The sequence below is a fragment of the Nicotiana tomentosiformis genome, chromosome 1, assembly GCF_000390325.3.
Source record: "Nicotiana tomentosiformis chromosome 1, ASM39032v3, whole genome shotgun sequence".
NCBI classification, from domain to species: Eukaryota; Viridiplantae; Streptophyta; class Magnoliopsida; order Solanales; family Solanaceae; genus Nicotiana; species Nicotiana tomentosiformis.
Window position 1 is genome coordinate 74316096 of NC_090812.1, and position 18752 is coordinate 74334847.

The 18752-nt window shown below is 36.2% G+C and overlaps 1 protein-coding gene across 1 annotated transcript; it reads right to left on the minus strand.

The window, feature by feature from the left end:
* Nucleotides 1–859: 859 nt before the first annotated feature.
* Nucleotides 860–18752, minus strand: LOC104099671 (uncharacterized). The gene is made up of 22 exons (XM_009606727.4): nt 18346–18752; nt 17296–17627; nt 15863–15966; nt 15551–15619; nt 15041–15101; nt 13412–13551; nt 12355–12544; nt 11848–11909; nt 10158–10246; nt 9629–9701; nt 9479–9538; nt 8113–8259; nt 7948–7986; nt 7809–7846; nt 6936–7022; nt 6430–6595; nt 5409–5486; nt 4905–5041; nt 4318–4394; nt 2195–2264; nt 1977–2042; nt 860–1366 (listed from the first exon to the last, which is right to left on the minus strand). The coding sequence occupies exons 1-22, from the start codon at nt 18403–18405 to the stop codon at nt 1232–1234; spliced, it is 2280 nt and encodes a 759-aa protein (XP_009605022.1). The 5' UTR covers nt 18406–18752; the 3' UTR covers nt 860–1231.

Genomic DNA, 18752 nt, shown 5'->3' on the forward strand with positions numbered 1-18752 from the left:
ACTGCCGTCAAGTCACTCTCACACTATAACTAACCCGACCAACAACCTTTCCTTTTTCTTTTTCTTTTTCTTTTTTTGAATATGGAACTTAGCCCGATAATTTGTTTTTCAATACTCATTAAAATTGTTGCTCAATTTATTAGTTAAATAAATATTGATTCTATCGAGAAAAAATTCAAAGATTGTTTGGTAGCCAGCGATTATCTATCATTTAAAGTGATATACCGTAATTAGTGGGAAGAACCTTCTTTTTTTCTTTGACCTTCTAAAGTCTGTACGAAGAAAGGTAACTATTTCATTGCTAATGTGTAATTAGATGGGGAAGTTAACTCGATTTACATGATAGCAATCTGTACAAATTTTGGAGTATATTAAAGTTTTTAAAAAATATGGTTTTAATAGAAAAAGGGAAAAAATTGATTATTTGTTGATGCTAGCCGTTGAGATTTGAATAATTAGAATCATATGAAAATATCTTTAATTTTCTATTTTGTGAGAAAAATTAAGATCACTAGATGATAAGAATCTAAAAGAAACATTTACTTAACCTCAATTAAAACATAAGTCACACATATATTTCATATTAAAAACATTAGAGAACATAGTACAAGTAGAATACTCTAATCGATATACTCAATCACATAACAAGACTTGATTGTTTTTCAAATGCGTATATTCCTTATAGAACATGTTTTTTTCTAAATTAAAATTGATAAAACCTTACCTAGTATAATATCTCATTAGAGATTAAGTATATAAATGATATTATCGACTGAGAAAAATTATTAGAATAACTCAATTATAAAAGAATATTAATAACTTTGCATCTCAAAAATTGAACAAACCAATAAACTTCAAGTCAAGTAAAATATATGAAAGTTTTTTTAATAAAAATTAAGGCATCTCATTAATATTTGGCTTTAGGCCACCAACAATATTGAGCCGCTCTCATGTATATAAAAGATAAAGGAACTCTCCTACAGCTACAAACATACTAGCTGCCGAAGAGACTATCTGCATCCTTCTTGTTGACCAAAGCTGTAAACAACTACAGCATGATTCTCTTTCGTCCAACTTCACTATGGAAAAAATGTCATAAACCACAATCGAGGCTACGAAGTTGATTTGACGTGATTCGGACGTCCGATTGCAAATTTGAAAGTTCTTAAGTTTCTTTGAAAATTTCATGCATTTTGACGTCCGATTCATAGTTCTAGGCGTTACCTTAAGCTCAACTCTGCTTTGTTATGAGCTCAATGTCTGCTCCAACTTCAGCAATCTTTGTGTCTTTAGATGCCTTTGCTGCTTTTGCAATATTTGCAACGTCAAAGTCCATTGCAATTCTTTTTACGACACCCTCAAGCATCTATTAATGAAACAAAAACAAAAATTTACTAGGATTTCCAACTTACAACAACACTTAACTGAGAAAATAAGGAGCAGGATACCATTATAAAGGAAGAGACATCGCTAAAAAGATTCTCTGTGATGCAATAAAGCTATATAAGAAATGATGAAACTCCTAGAGTAAGATTGATGAGTCCAGTAGGGACTAACATGTTTATCAGTTCTGGGATTTGAGATTAGCAAGGCAGCACTGAGATTGGAATCATTTACAGGATCTACTTTCCATGTTTCGTGCAATCAATTTAACAGAGATGAGAGACGAAATCGACAAGAAAATGCCAACTTTAAAGTGAAATCATCATGGGCACAGCATAGCAACTGTCGCTGTTCATTATTTTGGAGTTACTGGTTCATGCCTGAACCCTTCAAAACTTTTTTTTAAGTAATGGAGTTCCAAACATGCAAGAACAAAATCTCAACAGCCAACAGTTCAGATATTATGAATTAAAAACAGAAGTAAAACAAACAAATTTTAGGTGCCCCTTACTTGAGAGCTTAGAAATGTATAGGTTTGAGGCATACTTCCTACTTAAAATTCAAGAACAGAGCTATGAGAGTACAGAACATACCAGTGATCCTATGGCAACTAAAGCCCGAAATTTTGCATCGGCTTCAACACTTTCCTCTTCTGCAATCTTCAGGTAGAAAAGGTATTCCCACCAAAACACCATTAATACTTTGTTGCGCAGAAGTAGAAGTGAAAGACACAGGAAGGGGAAGGTAGAGACAATTGGGAAGGGAAGGTCATAGTTCCAGAGTCAAAGAAGTATCACTAAATGGTAAATACCTCAAGCGCAGCCGAAAGAACTTGAGACTGCCCCTCCTCATCCTTATTTTCAATCAATAGAACAGCATAGCTGTAAACTCAATCAATCACTGGGTGAGAATTATAACGTGAAAGAAAATAGTTGAAACTGGATAATATCAGAAATAAGGGCAGTGCAGAAATAGATTCATGTAACCATGCACAAAAATAATTTTTACTTTCATCATCGTCATCTGATTTACCTAGCAATAAAAGCGGTAAAATATTTTGCAAATAGGTTAACCAAAATGCAACGAGCAAATGTGTAACCACTTGTCTTAGCTTGATTAAGTTGAAACTAAGTGATCAGAAAAGAGATCGGGAACTATTGCAACTAATACATATTCACGATCATGGCCTGCATTTGTCTGTATTCATTTACTTCCACTAATACTCAGAATGTCATAAATACTTTAACTAGGCCATTAATTCATTCACCATGCCTCCTATTTCATTTTTTGTTCATTAAAAATAGAAGTTTTATCCTCCACCCTTTAGGAAGATAGCGTGTTCAGTTCCTACATACCTCTAATGGCATGGCTTTCTCTCTAATGATGAAAATGGCTCCACAAATGTTTTAAATTGGGATTTTCCCAAGAAGGCTTCTAATTGAAAATTCAAGTCGAAGAATTTAGTCAGGATTGACATGAAGGCCTAGATAATTAACTTGCTCGAAAAGGTAGTACACACATATTTCTATTTCAGAAACCTTTGGACAGCACTCAGTGCACTTTTATTTTTTTAATATATGACGGTGGTCTTCGCTACCTCGACAAATTCCACAGGGTACCTGCTACCTCCCACAAGCACAAAATTTGAACCAAAGACCTCATGCTCTCCCCGACTTCATTGACCACTAGGCCCACCCTTGGGTGCCCACTCAGTTCATTTCTACTAAATGGTTTTGTTTGCTTTGTCCCAATAGATATGTACCCGCTCCGGTTCATTTTATATGGCAGCGTTTGATTGGGTACGAAGTTGAAGAAAAAAGACTTTCGGCACATACCAAAAGTACCTTTAGAACTTGTAGTCATAGACATGCTATGGAATTTCTATGGCTATATGAGTATGTCATTAAGGGTAAAATGGGAAGTTTACGGTTAAAAAGTTTCCAAATATAGAAAGTTGTGATACTTTCCAAAACAAATTAAAAAGGAATGAGTTCCATATAGGATAGAACAAATATCGATCACATGTTAATTTTTTTGCTTTCTTAAACATATTGTAAGGATAAAGGTTATGTTGATAACAGGAAAACAGGAGATGAGGGTCTTATGTAAAAATAATTTGTTGAATATCATATGAAAATTTATCCTTCTAGAAGTAGGAACAATATTCTTGAATGAACAAAAAAATTAGGTTGTCAAACTGTTTTAAAAGTAGGGAGTGAAACGTCAATCTTCTGGAAATCAATCAAGTCAACTGCACGTAGTCCGTTGGAGTTAAGGCAATTGAATATTTGGAACAGAAAAGGCTAAAATAGAGATGTTGAAAGTAGAGAGGCAAAGGGAGAGGCCAAAAGGGGCTTTTAGTTTTATACAAAGAATTTTCAATATCCCGATTCTATTGGAGAGAGATGTTGTCTGCCAAAGCTTCTACTTCAATGCATATGAAACTAAAAACATCACACAACATCAGCTAGTACATGAGTGAATTAGCCAGAAAAGAAAAAAAGCAAATCGATTAGATTATAATCAGTTCATCCCCCGAAGCCTAAACACGATACAAAATTTATGTGCATGTTCTACCGTTTAGAAGGATGAATTCACTGATTATACTCCATTTTTTCGCCGAAATTACTACCTAATTAAATCATCACACTTCTATGGGGTCTACCAGAAGAGGCGAAATGGCTTATGATATAGCTACAAGAGAGCAAACAAAAATAAAGAAGCAGTTCTGATGAGTTAAATGCACAAAAAAGTCAAAAGAACAAGATTTCCATTAGTTCAACTTAAAGGGCTAGACTTTGGATGCTTTAAGTGTAAAACTACACGACCACAATAAATATGAATTGATGCAACAGATAACGTGAATGTTATGAAGCAGACAGATTAACTATGCAATGGACAGTCATCCAGACAGATGTTTATCCAACTACTTACTTGAGTATCAATGTCGAATAAGCTAACTGCACATTCTTATTGGAAGATAAGTAACAAGTGGAAAAGGCATCCAGAACCTACAAGGACAGGAAAAGGAAAAACAACACAAATCACTGTTAATCTGTACAAGTCACACAAAGGCCCCTAAAAATGCATAAAAAACAAAAACAGTAATGGAAATAAACAAGTGTATGCACATCTTCAGAGAATGTTTATAGCACTAATATCCAATTTCACCAGAAGAAAATAAGGATGCTAACAAATAACAATCAAGTTTTCAAGTTGAGCAGCAGAGATCTATTCAGCATGGACGCATGAAATTCTGGAGGATTTACATCAAACAGGAAGCAACAAATTTTTTGTCTTTTCGATTGGTAGGAAGCAATAAAAGACATCTAAGCAGGTATTCATCAATCCAATAACTCCAAGCGTTAACCAACAACCACAACTCAAAAACACAAGGATCAAGGGGAAACATTCTCAAAAAAAAAAAAAAAAAAAAAAAATACTGAGCAAATTTAACTTCTAAAAAGAGACCTCCTAGCAAGTATGGCCACCACAGCATTCAACATGGAACAATCACTAACCTCCCCACGATGCTTTAACAACCAATCATGATAGGATCCATTCTTGAAGAGGTTAGTCGAAGCCCGAACACTTGTCAGAAGATTTGCAGGAAATGGAGGACTGGTAGTGACCTTCTTGATCAACTCCATAAGTACATCTAGGTAGAATCAGAAAACAAGAGTCACTAGGTAGAATTAGAAAACAAGAGTCACTGTGAAACCCACATGGTAGAAAAATTGGTAATCATCGCCATTCAAAAATTATTTAGAAGATCTGGTAAATTCAAGATTCACCCCCACCCCCTTTTGCATGTTAGGCAAGCAGCGGACGATGGCATTCACCACCTAACTCACTCACAGCTACAGTAACTAGATTTTGAGTGCACTCATATTGTAAAGGAAGGGAACAATTTCCAATTACAACTATGAAACAATTGCACAGAACCTTTTGTTGAAGTGGTTCATAACTACACTTCCACATAAAGAACAAGCAATGTAGTCATAAAGAGATTGCAAATTCAATACCATTGGGATTTTTGACATGCTTGAAAAGTACAGCAGCACCATCAGCGTGCAGCATAATCATCCTCAAAATATCAATTACTGCCAAGGAAGATGAACAAACATCAGAACAATAAGAGAATAAGACAACCTTTAAGAATAATCAAGTTGGATTTGCATAAGCACAGCCATGTCTATGTTCTTTCATAGCAAAAGGACTAGCATGGCATCAACCACTTTACAGGAACAACTCTAATATCCAATATATAGCTACCCAGGAAAATTATGCAATCTCTTTTGAGTTACTTCTTCTCAACAACTTCCATTTCTATGATCAAAGGTGGAAGAATTGAAACAGTTTGAATAAACACAAATTTTAGTAAATTAGGGAAACTTTGAGCACACAAGAAAAATCAAATAAAAGTAATCCAAATCCAAAAGGTCTTTGCTTATGAACTAAGCTAATCTATTCCACAGTTAGAGATGAAATCTGAGCATGTCCTGTTTAAAAAAGGATGGGGGGAGCAAACAATAAAAAAAAGAGATAGAGAAGCTGAAATATAAGGAAGAGAGAGTCAGGGCAAACATACACTTTTTATTAGGTCATTTGACAACCACCTGAAATTGCTTAGCTTTGGCTCTACAACTCCTTTAATGGATATATTACCCTAAAACACACGAACCAACAATAAAACTAAAGTTTTTCCCAAAACTTAGCTGCACTGACAGCCTGTTTCGTCTAAATTGAGGAAATGATGTTCACTAGTTGAATAAGTGATTATTAAATAATTGAGTGAATACAAATAAGGATAATTAAACTGTGGCTATATCACTAGCACATGGCGTACTTACAAAAATTAAACACTAATCCTCATTTTGAATATTATTAAAGCAGGGAATTCAAATTAAAACATGTTAAGAGATCCAAACCAAACAGGCCTTGAAATTGATAATCAATTCCTACTAACACGTAGCATTCACTGTCATTACTCAATGCCAACGTTCCATTGCTTCTAATTCAAATAGTATATCTCAGAAGAGTCACCTGGAAATAACATCGTCAACGGCCAAGTTTTTAGCAACTTCAGCACCACTGCAACATCATCATCTGAAAGTTTAGTGCTATGATAGTGTGATGTGTCCTTCAAAACATTAAGGATAGAAGCCAGTCTGGACATATGAGCCTCAGTCAACGCCATATGTTTTTGCTCCTTCAGGATAATTTATTGAACAAGTGTTAGTAATGAGACAAGACACACAAAGGAAAATAGACCTTTATCAAATTTCAGATTTTGAACATGACAGCATAAAGGTACATTCCATTTCAGTGATCATAAAGACTTCAGACACTTATTTTGCGGACAAAGCAAATTAACTACTTAATCACTCAATTGCAAGAAGATGAGCAACCATTTTAAAATGTTAGTTTTTTATCGTTTTTATAGTGTTAGTTATATACATACCAAGGTGGAAGAGTCATTAAAAAATTATATACATCTTGTGAATGGCAGGACAAAAAAAATTTATATCGAATACAAATACAAAACTTACCGAGCCAGACAGTAAAGTACTATTGAACTCTGAAATTTTCTTGAGGATACCATCAAATTGTGCTGCATCAAAGACGAGCATTCCTTTCTGGAAAGAAAATGAAAGCCTGTTAATTGTGCAGTTGGCTTTATTTTTCATAGTTTTGCATGCATAACAGTGGACTTAATTGTGCGGTTGTCTTTGTTTATTTTTATTTTATTTTTTTTGGATAGAGGTGGTTGGTCTTCTTTCAGAATTGTAATACAATCAAATAGCCAAATATGATGGTTGCTTCATATATTTGGACACAGTTCATTTCTCCGCACTAAGCTTCAGAAAACCAGACAAGCAGAATAGGGGGAAAAACCATTCTCATACCATCAAATTCATCCAGATAGATGGAGTAATATGTACATAAGTTTCATTAAGTATACAATAAGTTTACTTCACCATAATCCATAATTACCTTTTATTGTATACTTGGACTGACTATGCAATCCTGATCACAAGCCATGCTGAATTATACTTATGTGATTACTGAATGCTAAAGCGAGTCAAACAAATCTATTTGCTATTTCCTATCATAAAACATCTACAATAATGTAAAGCTATTAATGAATAGAAGCCAAAAGAGCTCTTCTTTTTTTTTTTTGAAGTGCCAAAAAACAAATTGGCACTATTCTAATAGTCATAACTAAAAATCCTCTATAAATATTTAAAATTTCAGCAACTTATATGTGCTGCACTAAAAACCAATGATGACACAGAACAAACTCTAAAATGATCATCTTTAACATACTTGGCTGCAGCTGTGCCTGCAGTTATATAACTGGATATACATTAATATGCAGAACAAGGAGGCCATTTGACTGGCTGTAGAATCGAATCCAGTACCTTGGGAATATGCTTGAAAGCAGGTTTTGCTGCAGTAGCTGTTATGCAAGTAATAATGACAAAATGTAAGTTGATAGTATAATGACAGCAAAAAGGGCCAATTGGGAAACAAGGCATTTTAGAAATACTCCAAACTTACCAACTGACTTCGAAGGTTGACCAGGTGTATAAGCGCTATCTGCAAGCAAGAAAATGGGAACAACTATGAGACATGTTTTTGCACCATGAAAACAGAGGAACAAAGTGGAAGCATCAGAGAAATCAAAAGTGAAGATTATTCCATAACCAAATAAAAATTTCTTACTGCCAGTGTAGGGATCACGGAATGATGGATCTGGAGTAAACTGTCTCTGACCAGTATTTTGAAGAATGAACTCTACAATTTGTTCACGGAATGAAAGAGGCAGATTCTCTTTGACTAGCCACTTGTCAGCAACGTCATATGGATTATCTGTCAATTAGTCAAACAAATGTTCGGATATCAGATCAGGAAGGACTGCCTTAGAAATAGAGAATTGATGCCCAAAAAAGAAATTAGATACAGAATGATAGCAGAAAAAAGAAAACATTTATAAGTCCAGATTGTGCATATCATAAACTTCAAAACATAAAAATCCATGTAAATGGCATGCAGGAACAAGTGCAACAACCCTAAAAAAACAAAACAGAATTAGAAACACATATACGTCCTTTCCAGGGAATATTTACCCAAGCTTTCAAGCTTGATCTCCTCTCGGTTTGCTTCCTTAGTGCCAACTTCACTTTAAAATGTAACTTAAACCTATATGTAAGTGATAGGACCTACTTATAAATCATCCTTAAAATACTACTTACATATCTTTCCTCCAGCAATTAATGTAACTAAAGAGTTCTGATAATTTTAAATTCAAAGGGCAACCCGGTGCACTAAGCTCCCGCTATGCGCCGGGTCCGGGGAAGGGCTGGACCACAAGGGTCTATCGTACGCAGTCTTACCCTGCATTTCTGCAAGAGATTGTTTCCACAGCTTGAACCCGTGACCTAGGTCACATGGCAACAACTTTACTAGTTACGCCAAGCCTCCCCTTCTAATTTTAAATTCAACAACATAAAAATAAATACCTAAATCATGCCATTGAAGTTTTCATGCCAAAATTATTTCAATTAGAAAAATTCACATAAATATGGATAACATTTTTAAGTAAAGGCAATAATGACAAATCAGAAAAACATTCCCCAACTGGATAACATATTATCAAAACCTATCCAGATAGCAAATGTATTGACAAATACATGACTAAAATCCAGTGGTATTAACCACTACCCCCCCCCCCCCCACACACACACACACAAACACACACCAAAAAAAACATAAAAGTCCCATATCTATTCAAAAACCCGTTAATACAATTTAGGTATCCATAGAAACATTCTAAAACATATGCAAACTCAATAAATGAAGGAGCAGCAAACAAAGCATAAGTCCGTCTCTTGGAACATTTTTCTGCATGAGAGATACAGAAGATAGTCCAGCATGACCATGGATGCTTAATCTTAGAAAAGTCAGAGTCAGGAGTGGCCAAGCATTAAGAGTTCCCAACACCATGCTGATAAAAAGCAGAGCATAATTCCAGATACTACAGATGCATTCTCCTTCAATAACCTGGAACAGTAAGCAAAAACAAAAATACCTGAGCGATTGTAGGGCAATTTGCGAACAGGTTCACCGTCTCCAATATCAACATCAAACACTGGATGCAAAAAATAAATTAAATGGTGACTGGAAGTAAAAGCTCGAAAAGACCAGCGAGAAAAGGTAGAGCAGAATAAGCAGTGCCTACCATAATCATATTGGATTCCATCATGAAGAGGACGTGTCATGCCATCATCCGGTCCATCGACCACTTCACCAATCTAAATTGATAACAAACAGCATTAGAAACAGACACCTTAATGACATGATTTCAGATCAATGAGAAAACAAAGCACGCATATGACAAAAGCGTCAAGTATGTAAACAGTCTAGTAACAGAAGCTACTCAAGCGCGATTTTGACTAAAGAGAAGAACATGCATCCTCAACAAATGCATGCCGTGTAAAATGCAAGAGCAGTAACATAAGCTAATACACATTAGCTATAGGATGGGCATGCCTATTCATAACAAAAGTTTTAGCTATTGAGCACAAGAAACTATCAAATAAACACAGCAGAGGATCCTCCCCCCCCCCCCTCCTCCTAGCACCTCCATAGGTGCCCCCAAAACAAAAACAAAAAAACTCAAAAAGCCCAAAAAAACTAGGAACGAATATATGATCAAATTGGAGAATATAGCAGTGAAAACAGAATATAAACATAAATCTTATTATTACCTTATCCCACTTCTGTTCCATCATATTCCATGCATATGCCACTCCATTGTCCCCTTCACGGACAACTTTAGTCTGGCCATCACTAGTACCTGCTCAACACATCAAGAAACAAACCATTAGATAGAGGAGAGAACTTCGATATCGGAAAAAGCGAATATAAATGAATAAGTAACTACTTGTTTTTCTTCTTTTCTAATTTTGATGTCACTGATGTGTGGCTATAATTTCATAATTTCGTACATTATTTGCCTTGCATTTTATATGCTTTAATGATAAACTACACTTTAATTGTGCGTAACGGAGTCTATTTTATGTGTAGGTGAATTGGAGATGAAAGGAGAGAAAAAGGAATACTTAAAGTCTAAAGTGTGCTCGAAAACAGCTGAAAAGAAGAAAGAAAGAAGTGAGCAGCCTACAAATGAGGAAGCTGGCGAAGCCAGCCCTAAAGTGAGCGTTAGAGCAGGCCAGGCGAAGGGTAACGCGAGGTCCACCAGGCTTTGGAGCTGGCGACGCCAGGCCTGGGGCGAGCTCAAGCTGGCGGTAGACCTCGCGAGGCCAGGTCTGGGCGTGTACATTCCGAATTTTAAAGACTTATTTCGTCTCATGGTTTGACTAGGACTTGACCTACACGTTTAGGTCTTTTCCTACACATATAAATAGGCCTAAAAACGCCACTTTTGAGGACTTTTGCAACCGGAGGCAAGAATAGCTCGTGGAACAACCGTTGGGAGTTAGACTCATCGATTTCTACATCCCTTTATCCTTACTTTGTAATTTAATTATGCAAAATACTTTGGATATTGTGACTATGAGTATGAGTAGCTAAACTTCTAATCTAGGGTTTTGATGGAACCTATTGGAGGATGATTTTCATGTTACGTTAATATAGATTTGTCGTAGTATTTTCTCTATTTGTTCAGCTATATTATTATTGTTGTCGATTGAAGGGCCCTCAATCGACTGTGCCTATTTAGTGTGTATTACTCGGGAGAGAGTGCATATTTAGGTAGTTGTTGAACAACATCACTCCTAACGTATATGAGGGATCAATACGGAGGGTTTAAAGGTGGGATTAGGGATAACGAAACCTTGGTGCGATCTGAGTGAGTTGTACTTAAGGCCAGCTAGTGTAATTCGGGAGAATATGTCTAGTAAATTGTGGTAATTACTCGGGAAAGAGTTACGACAGTCAGAGTGCTCATGATCGGTATAGAAGACTTAGGCAAATTTATAGAAGCCGTAGCGGAAAGGATTCCGACAATAGGGGAAATCACAACCTTAGATCATTCCAATTCTTGTCTACAAACCGTAGTAGTTAGTTATTAATTGTTGTTCTTTCATTACATAATATTTAGTTAGTAAACATCCAAATTGTTACTTAATTATTTCTGAAGATTGATTGTGTGAGTTCGTGCGAGTCTAATAGCTGTGTTTGATAGGTTAATTCCCTGTGGGATTCGACTCCGGACTTATTAGCCGGAATATATTTGCAACGACCGCTTAGTCCTTTTTATAAGGCATAGTCAGGCATGATCAGTCACATATCCAACTATTCAAATTACAGACACTTTTCTTTGATTGATCCAACAGTAAATTGGGGAGACAACTTATGAAAAACAATGAGCCAACTCAAACCATTAATAATTAGGACAATAACAATATGCATCAGGCTATATCATAATAATCAAACCTGGGGTCTGTAAGGCCTCTAGCCCAGGAAGCTCTTCCAATTTCAACCCTCCAACTTTTTTCCTGAGATGAAATGACATAAAAACTTGAATCAGACCAACCTATATATAATTAGATAAATAAATAGCAAAGCTCCTCGGAGCATCTTTTAAATCAAGAACAACATGTAAGAGAGAGAGAACAGCTAGAAAGAGGTTTAATTTCGGCAAACTTCATGTACACACCAGACCTGAAATTCTAGAATTTCCTAAGATAGCAAGCACTTTTATAACACAGGAAAAAACAAAGGAGAAAACAAAAACATAAAGACGACACTCGAACAGATTTTGTAACTGTAGACTTGATGCGACATGATTATCATGAGCGAGCACAGCAAGGCGAAGTATTTTATCTTACACTAATAATCACAGAAAAGTTAATGCTACACAAAAGGGATATTGCAAGGACTAATCAGAATCCACAAAGTTATGGCAGAGAAAGAGTAATTAGAAGGATCTGGATGCCGAACCTACTGAGCTTGTACTGTGAGAGTTGGGCAGCATATGACTCTAGTTCAAGCTGGTCAGCAATCTTATCCTGATGGGCTGTCCAAATGCGCACAACACCGTCAGAGCATGCAGTAACAATGTCTCCGTTGTCTAAGAATTTGGCATCCCAAACACAACCAGGATGCTCTAGGCTTTGGACACAAACTCCATCTGCCACATAGTGATGTCACGTCCATGATCAGGGGGAGACAATCAAATAAGAAATATCATAATGTAAGAAAATCAAGGTAGTCAAGCACATTAACAAATTACAGTTAGGATACAGCAGTGGCTACTATGACTAAGGGCAGCCTACATGGAATCCTCAATGGTAAAACAATGAAAGAGTTGCGTTTTGTGCAAGTTTGGTATCAATGAATTCAAAATTACAGACTTTTGAGGGTTTAAAAGGAATCAACCTTTTCAGAGACCAGTTATCTGAAACTGTACTTTGTCAAAGAAACCTCATCAAAATAAAAAGTGAGGGAGTGTGGAGTCTCAATATCCACCAACAAGCATTCACCATTCAGAACTTAGTATTCTTCTTTATACAGGAATTTCACAATTAAGGATGAGGTGGGCGTGATACATTTTTCCCCTTTCTGTAGGAATGAGAAGGGACTTTCAATTATCCATCAGTTATTTAATTGACCTTCGAGATATTACTATATAATAATCAGTGCCTAATCGAGGAGACCAATGACAGTTTTAGCAGAGCAAAGAAGAAGAAAGAACAAATACCACTCGCCAAGAGAGTAAGCACTGAAGTACAAACACATTGATTCAGAGGCTAAAATCCAAAGAGCCTTCACTTCTATAGGAAACTACCAGAACAGTTGCATGCACTACTCCCGTCTTCACAATTTATAAAAAGTGGTTCAAATCATTTCATCAACAACAGTATCCTCATTTCTGAAACAAAACTTTATCTAGTTAAATGGCGAGAGCTGCATATATAGAGACTTCATAAGAAAACAATGTGCACAACTACAATGGATGAATTACAAGCAATCCCAAAAAGGAAAAAAGGATTCTCACCTTTCCAGATCTTTGCAAAACGATCCTCACTACCACTGACAATAAGCCCGGAGGCATGAGCATCAACAGAATAGACAATAGAAGTGTGACCAACCATCTCTAGCAGAACTTGACCACTAAGTTCCCACAGCCTGATGGAACTGTAAAATGAGATATGTACAGATTAGAAATTACACATTGTTAAAGATGAAAAAGCACAAAAAGGAAAAAGATTAAACTAGAGGCTTTGTGAGATAAACAGAGTAACTTTAGAATTTTAACCATGCACCTAATAAGCAGGTGGAGTGAACCCTAGAGGTTCATTTTTTGACAAAAAGTAGAGAACCTACACAAAGATCTGTTTCTTCACGATGACACCCAGACATCTGTGCTAACAGGGATCTCATGAGCAGGGGCGAAGCTACATCGTCAAAAAATTACACTGTATATATAGGTAAAATATTAGAATTTAGAGGTATATAACATATATTGAACACCCTTTATCAGGAATTTTTTTTTACTTCTTTCAAGTTTGAACACCCTAGATGAAGTTCCTGGCTTCGCCACTGCTCATGAGTGCAGCAAAAGCTAATAGAAAACAACAGCATGTTCTCAGGTGTACAAACTCACTTTCAACCTCTTCAAGCGGTCTCTCGGCATAACAGCCAACAAACCTACATCACATGCCCTTCATCTCCTGATCCTCCTTTTCAAGGCCCAACTAAACATAACAAGCTTTACAGTTGCTGGAATTGACCACCGGACTCCAAAACATTCAGCGAAGACCAATGGAACTTGCTTGCAACTGCAATGCACCGACAAAATGGACCACATCTTCGCCCATCTCAAAAAAATGCCCCACATCTTCATCTGGAAGTTTATCCAAATAAAATACCAGCTGACAAATTTAAGATCCTTTTTTCCAAAATATTCTGCAGTTAGGACCCCTTGTTGTCAACCATGTGAAGATTATACCTTCCTCGCCATCCTAGGAATCCAAACTGATAGGACAGGAACCCTGCATCCTCTCTCTTTAATAGCATGTGACAAAAGGATTCCATCAAGAATAAATTGCTCACCTTTTCTTTTCATTTCCAATTGTCCTATTCTAACTATACGATACTCTTGAACAGAGTAATTCCATAAAGTTCTTTGTAGTTTTCTATCTCTCAATCTTGTAAATCCCTCAGGAATCTCAAACCTCATGAGGTTTTGTCATCAAATATGTGAATTTGACTAGATTATCAAGTTCCACTGACTTGAGACACTAAAAATGGTTGGAAAAGCCAATGCTCAGGCTGTTGTCAGTTGTCACCACACCATTTGTGCTTCCAGAAATGAATTCTACTTCTCTTCCCTAATTTGAACTTAATGTTGCCATCGAACTCTTCTGACCCCTTCAAGATATTCTTCCACAATTTGCACTCATAGGGTCACATCAGAAGTAAATCATTTGACGAGTTCAGAGATAGAGTATTTCTTTGATTCTCAACTCTTGCCCGACTATTTACTAAACTAAGCAGATGAAATTCCTCTGAGATCCCAAGTCAGAAGTTCTTGTATGTTGCACCAAAGGTCACTAAGCATAGCACAGTAAAGATCAAAAACAACTGTAAAGAGAAGGAATGACAATAGAAAGCAAAACCTTACCCATCATGGGATGCAGAAAGAATTCCTAGACCAGGAACTGCAGCAAGGCCTCGAACAGTATCTGCACGATGCAACGATCCATAAGGCACATATCATAAGCACAGCATGAAACCTTTGAAAAGGATAAGGCTGACAAACAAGCATAAGGAGTTGCATGAGAGTGCATTGCAAACAACCGTAGCAATGGGAAAAAACATGCTTTTACACAGAAAGATATAATCAAAAAGGGGCTAAGAAGATAGAACGATAATGACCTCAAAGAGTTAGAATGATCAAAGACCCATCACAATGTTTTTATCCATAAGTCATCAAACACCACCCATATTTGTTTCCTTTTAATGCATACTTGCTTAACATCCATACTTGAAGAGAGACATTAACCAAAATTAAATAGATGAAGAGAGAAAGTAGCAGACGTGCTTTCAAAAGAGATCACAAAGACAAACAAAAACATAAAAGACACAAAAATATCCCAGAGCCACATTCACATGAATAAATCACGCATCAAACCTGTATGCCCAGAAAAAGTGTGTATACATGCTGCTCCCTTCCAAAGCTTCAGCGTTGTGTCACTTGAGCCTTATACCAACGTAATTAGCATCAGTCACAGGCTAATCAATATAAAAACTGATCTTTTTAGTATCAACCTACATTATCTTGACGATGCTAAAAGCTGAAAAAGTTGCAGTAGAAACGCAGATAACTCGTAATATGGGTGAATCGATTGTAACAAAGTTTTAAGATCTTAAAAATTCAGAGAGGGTGTCCGGAGATGAACAGAAAAAGTAGAAATGGGTAAAAATGCAAAACTTCAATACATACCTGTAACAAGCTCGCCTGAGGGCAGTTTAATAATTGCTTGGATAGCTGCTTTATGAGCTTCCAAAACTTCAACCTCTTCGCCTTTCCTCCATCTTCTTAATGTACTGTGTCAGGGAACATGTAAACAAAAAAAAAAATCAGATAATAATAAAATGGTCCTGTAAGTTGGTGGAAGAAGTTCACTGACATGTGGATGTAAGTATAAGCATGTCTCCTATAACATGCAAAGGACAGTAACCAGCCAGAACTTGACGCAAAAGAACAGTAGGCAAACCATTTAACAAGGGGAACATCAGAAAGGCATGCACCCAGTAAGGTATTTGAAGAGGGGAATACTAGACAGGCATGCAAATGCGAACAACTAACGACTGTCGACCTTGACACATCGCGAGAAAGGATGCTATCAGGACAAGACCTTGACATATGTAAAGAAGTTAACTGGCATAATGCCAAAATTGGAAATACCCAGGACGCTCCAACAAGCATGAGCAAAAAGATATGTCAACCATGCTAGTACATAGAAGTTCCAAATTACTGAGACTCCCTTACTCTACAAACACCGTAGTTCCAAATTCTAGTTGATTCGTTGTCAAAACACACAGTTCGCAATGGTCAAAAGAGAATCTTTTTTTAATGTTTCTAAAAGAGAATCTTTTAACCACACTCTATGATAGATTTTTTAACAACAACATACTCAGCGTGATCCCACAAGTGGGGTCTGAGGAGGGTAGGGTGTACGCAACCTTACCCCTACCTTGTGTGAGGTAGAGAGGTTGTTTTCGATCCACGATTACATGGTAATATAGGCAATATTGGATAACGTTGACACTAATAAAAATTGTAATTCATTCTAAAGCTCACTCTATCTCCCTTACTCTAGAATTCATCCCAAATTACTTAAGACTCTCTTACTCTAGAAACATCCTGGTTCCAAATTCTAGTTGATCCATTGTTAAAACACATAGTTCCCAATTGTCAAAAGAGAATCTTTTTTTAGTAAGTAGTTTCTAAAATAGAATCTTTTTACCACTCTATGATACATTTTTTGTATTACCAAAATGAGGTAATATAGACAACATCGGATAACTTTTACACTAACAAAAGTTCGAATTCATTCTAAAGCTCACACTACCTCCACTTTAAGATCTATCTCCATTTACTTGCCATGATACTCAACTATTGACTTAGTGCCCACTGTCACTCAAATTAGAAACCTAGTATATACTGAGAGTAAAACAATGGCTAATTCAGTTCAAAAAATTGACGAGCAAATTCTCTTTCTTCAATTGTACAACTAGAGTAACAAAGGTCAATCGGATTAGATTGACAAGCATGAGGAATTTTTTTTTTTAATCAGGAATAAGGATGAGGAATTCTGCTGCAAAAAGAATGATGTGTATCATGTTCGGTAAAAAGTAATAAATCTCACATACCAATCAACAGATGTTGATACAACGTCTGAGCCATCCAAAGCAACACCTGTAACTTGCAACTTATGACCCTTAAGTGTCTGAATTTTCTCTCCAGTAGCCAAATTCCACATCAAGATAAGAGTGTCCATGCCACCAGAAACAAGTCCGCCCTCAGGAAACTCCTCCCCGGGAGAAACCCAAGCCAGTGGCCCAACGAAACTTGTATGCCCTAGCAATATCTTTGACGTAGTATAATTGCGGTGGTTTGATTCATCTGGAGACCAAAACCTAATGGTTCTGTCTCTAGATGATGTCGCAAAACCAACATTGTCACATATGCATATCCCCCGAACCTAGTTGTGTATAATCAGTACAAATAAAAAGAAAAATACTTAAAAGCTGATACAGATTCTTCTTTTTTATCGAATTCAAACACAAATTAGTTGACACTAAAGCAATCATTCATGTAATAGACACAAAATTGTTTCCACATTCCAAGATGAAATTTCACATAAGTCTCCGCATATGCAATAACATATATCAACAAATTTCTTCAATAAGAACATATTTTAAGTGAATCATTACGGAAGTTTTCATTATCAGTAGCATTAGCAATCATGAATCCAATCAAATGAGCAACAAAAAGCTGATACGTTACTCTGTCTTAAGGAGAAACATTAAGTTTTGCTGAAATTCACATGTAAAATTGCAATTTATCCACAAACAAGAAAAACAACAATTGTAAAGTTTGAGTGCTAGTAATGCAAGTATATAATGAGACGTGACCGGTAATTTTCTCTCCGCATGTGTATCAAGTATCAACAAATTTCTTCAATGAAGATTTTAAGTGACTAATTATGGAAGTTTCATTATCAGTAGTATTAGCATTCATGAATCCAATCAATTGAGCAACAAAAAACTGAATAAGTTCCTCTGTCTTAAGGAGAAACATTACGTTTTGCTGAAATTCACATGTAAAATTGCAATTTATCCACACAAAAAAAAAAAAAAAACAATTGTAAAGTTTGAGTGCTAGTAATGCAAGTATATAAACAGAGTGAAGAATTATACGTCGTCTTCGTGACCTGTAAGCTGACACCTTAACTGATACTCGGCAGAGTCGATCTCCATTGTAATCTAGACTGAGGAAAACTGGTTTGGACGGAGGAAACTAGGGTTTCCGAATAGAAGAATCTAGAATTAAATAGAGAAAAAAGGTGAGACGGAGATGAGTCTATGAAGAAGCAATTCTTATACGCTTTGTGTGATCGGAACGGAATCTCTTGCTCTCCAAGTCTGCTGCTGATTACTGAGTTCTTTTGAGTGTCTTTCCGCCTTCTTGGCAATTCAACAATTTTACAAAACTTTCTTTTCCTTAACTTCAATTTTATTACTATTATTATTATCTCTCTTTTTCCAATACCTTGTTGGACTCGGACTAATAATTAGCCGAAAATTCCACTAGCGTCCATTGCGAT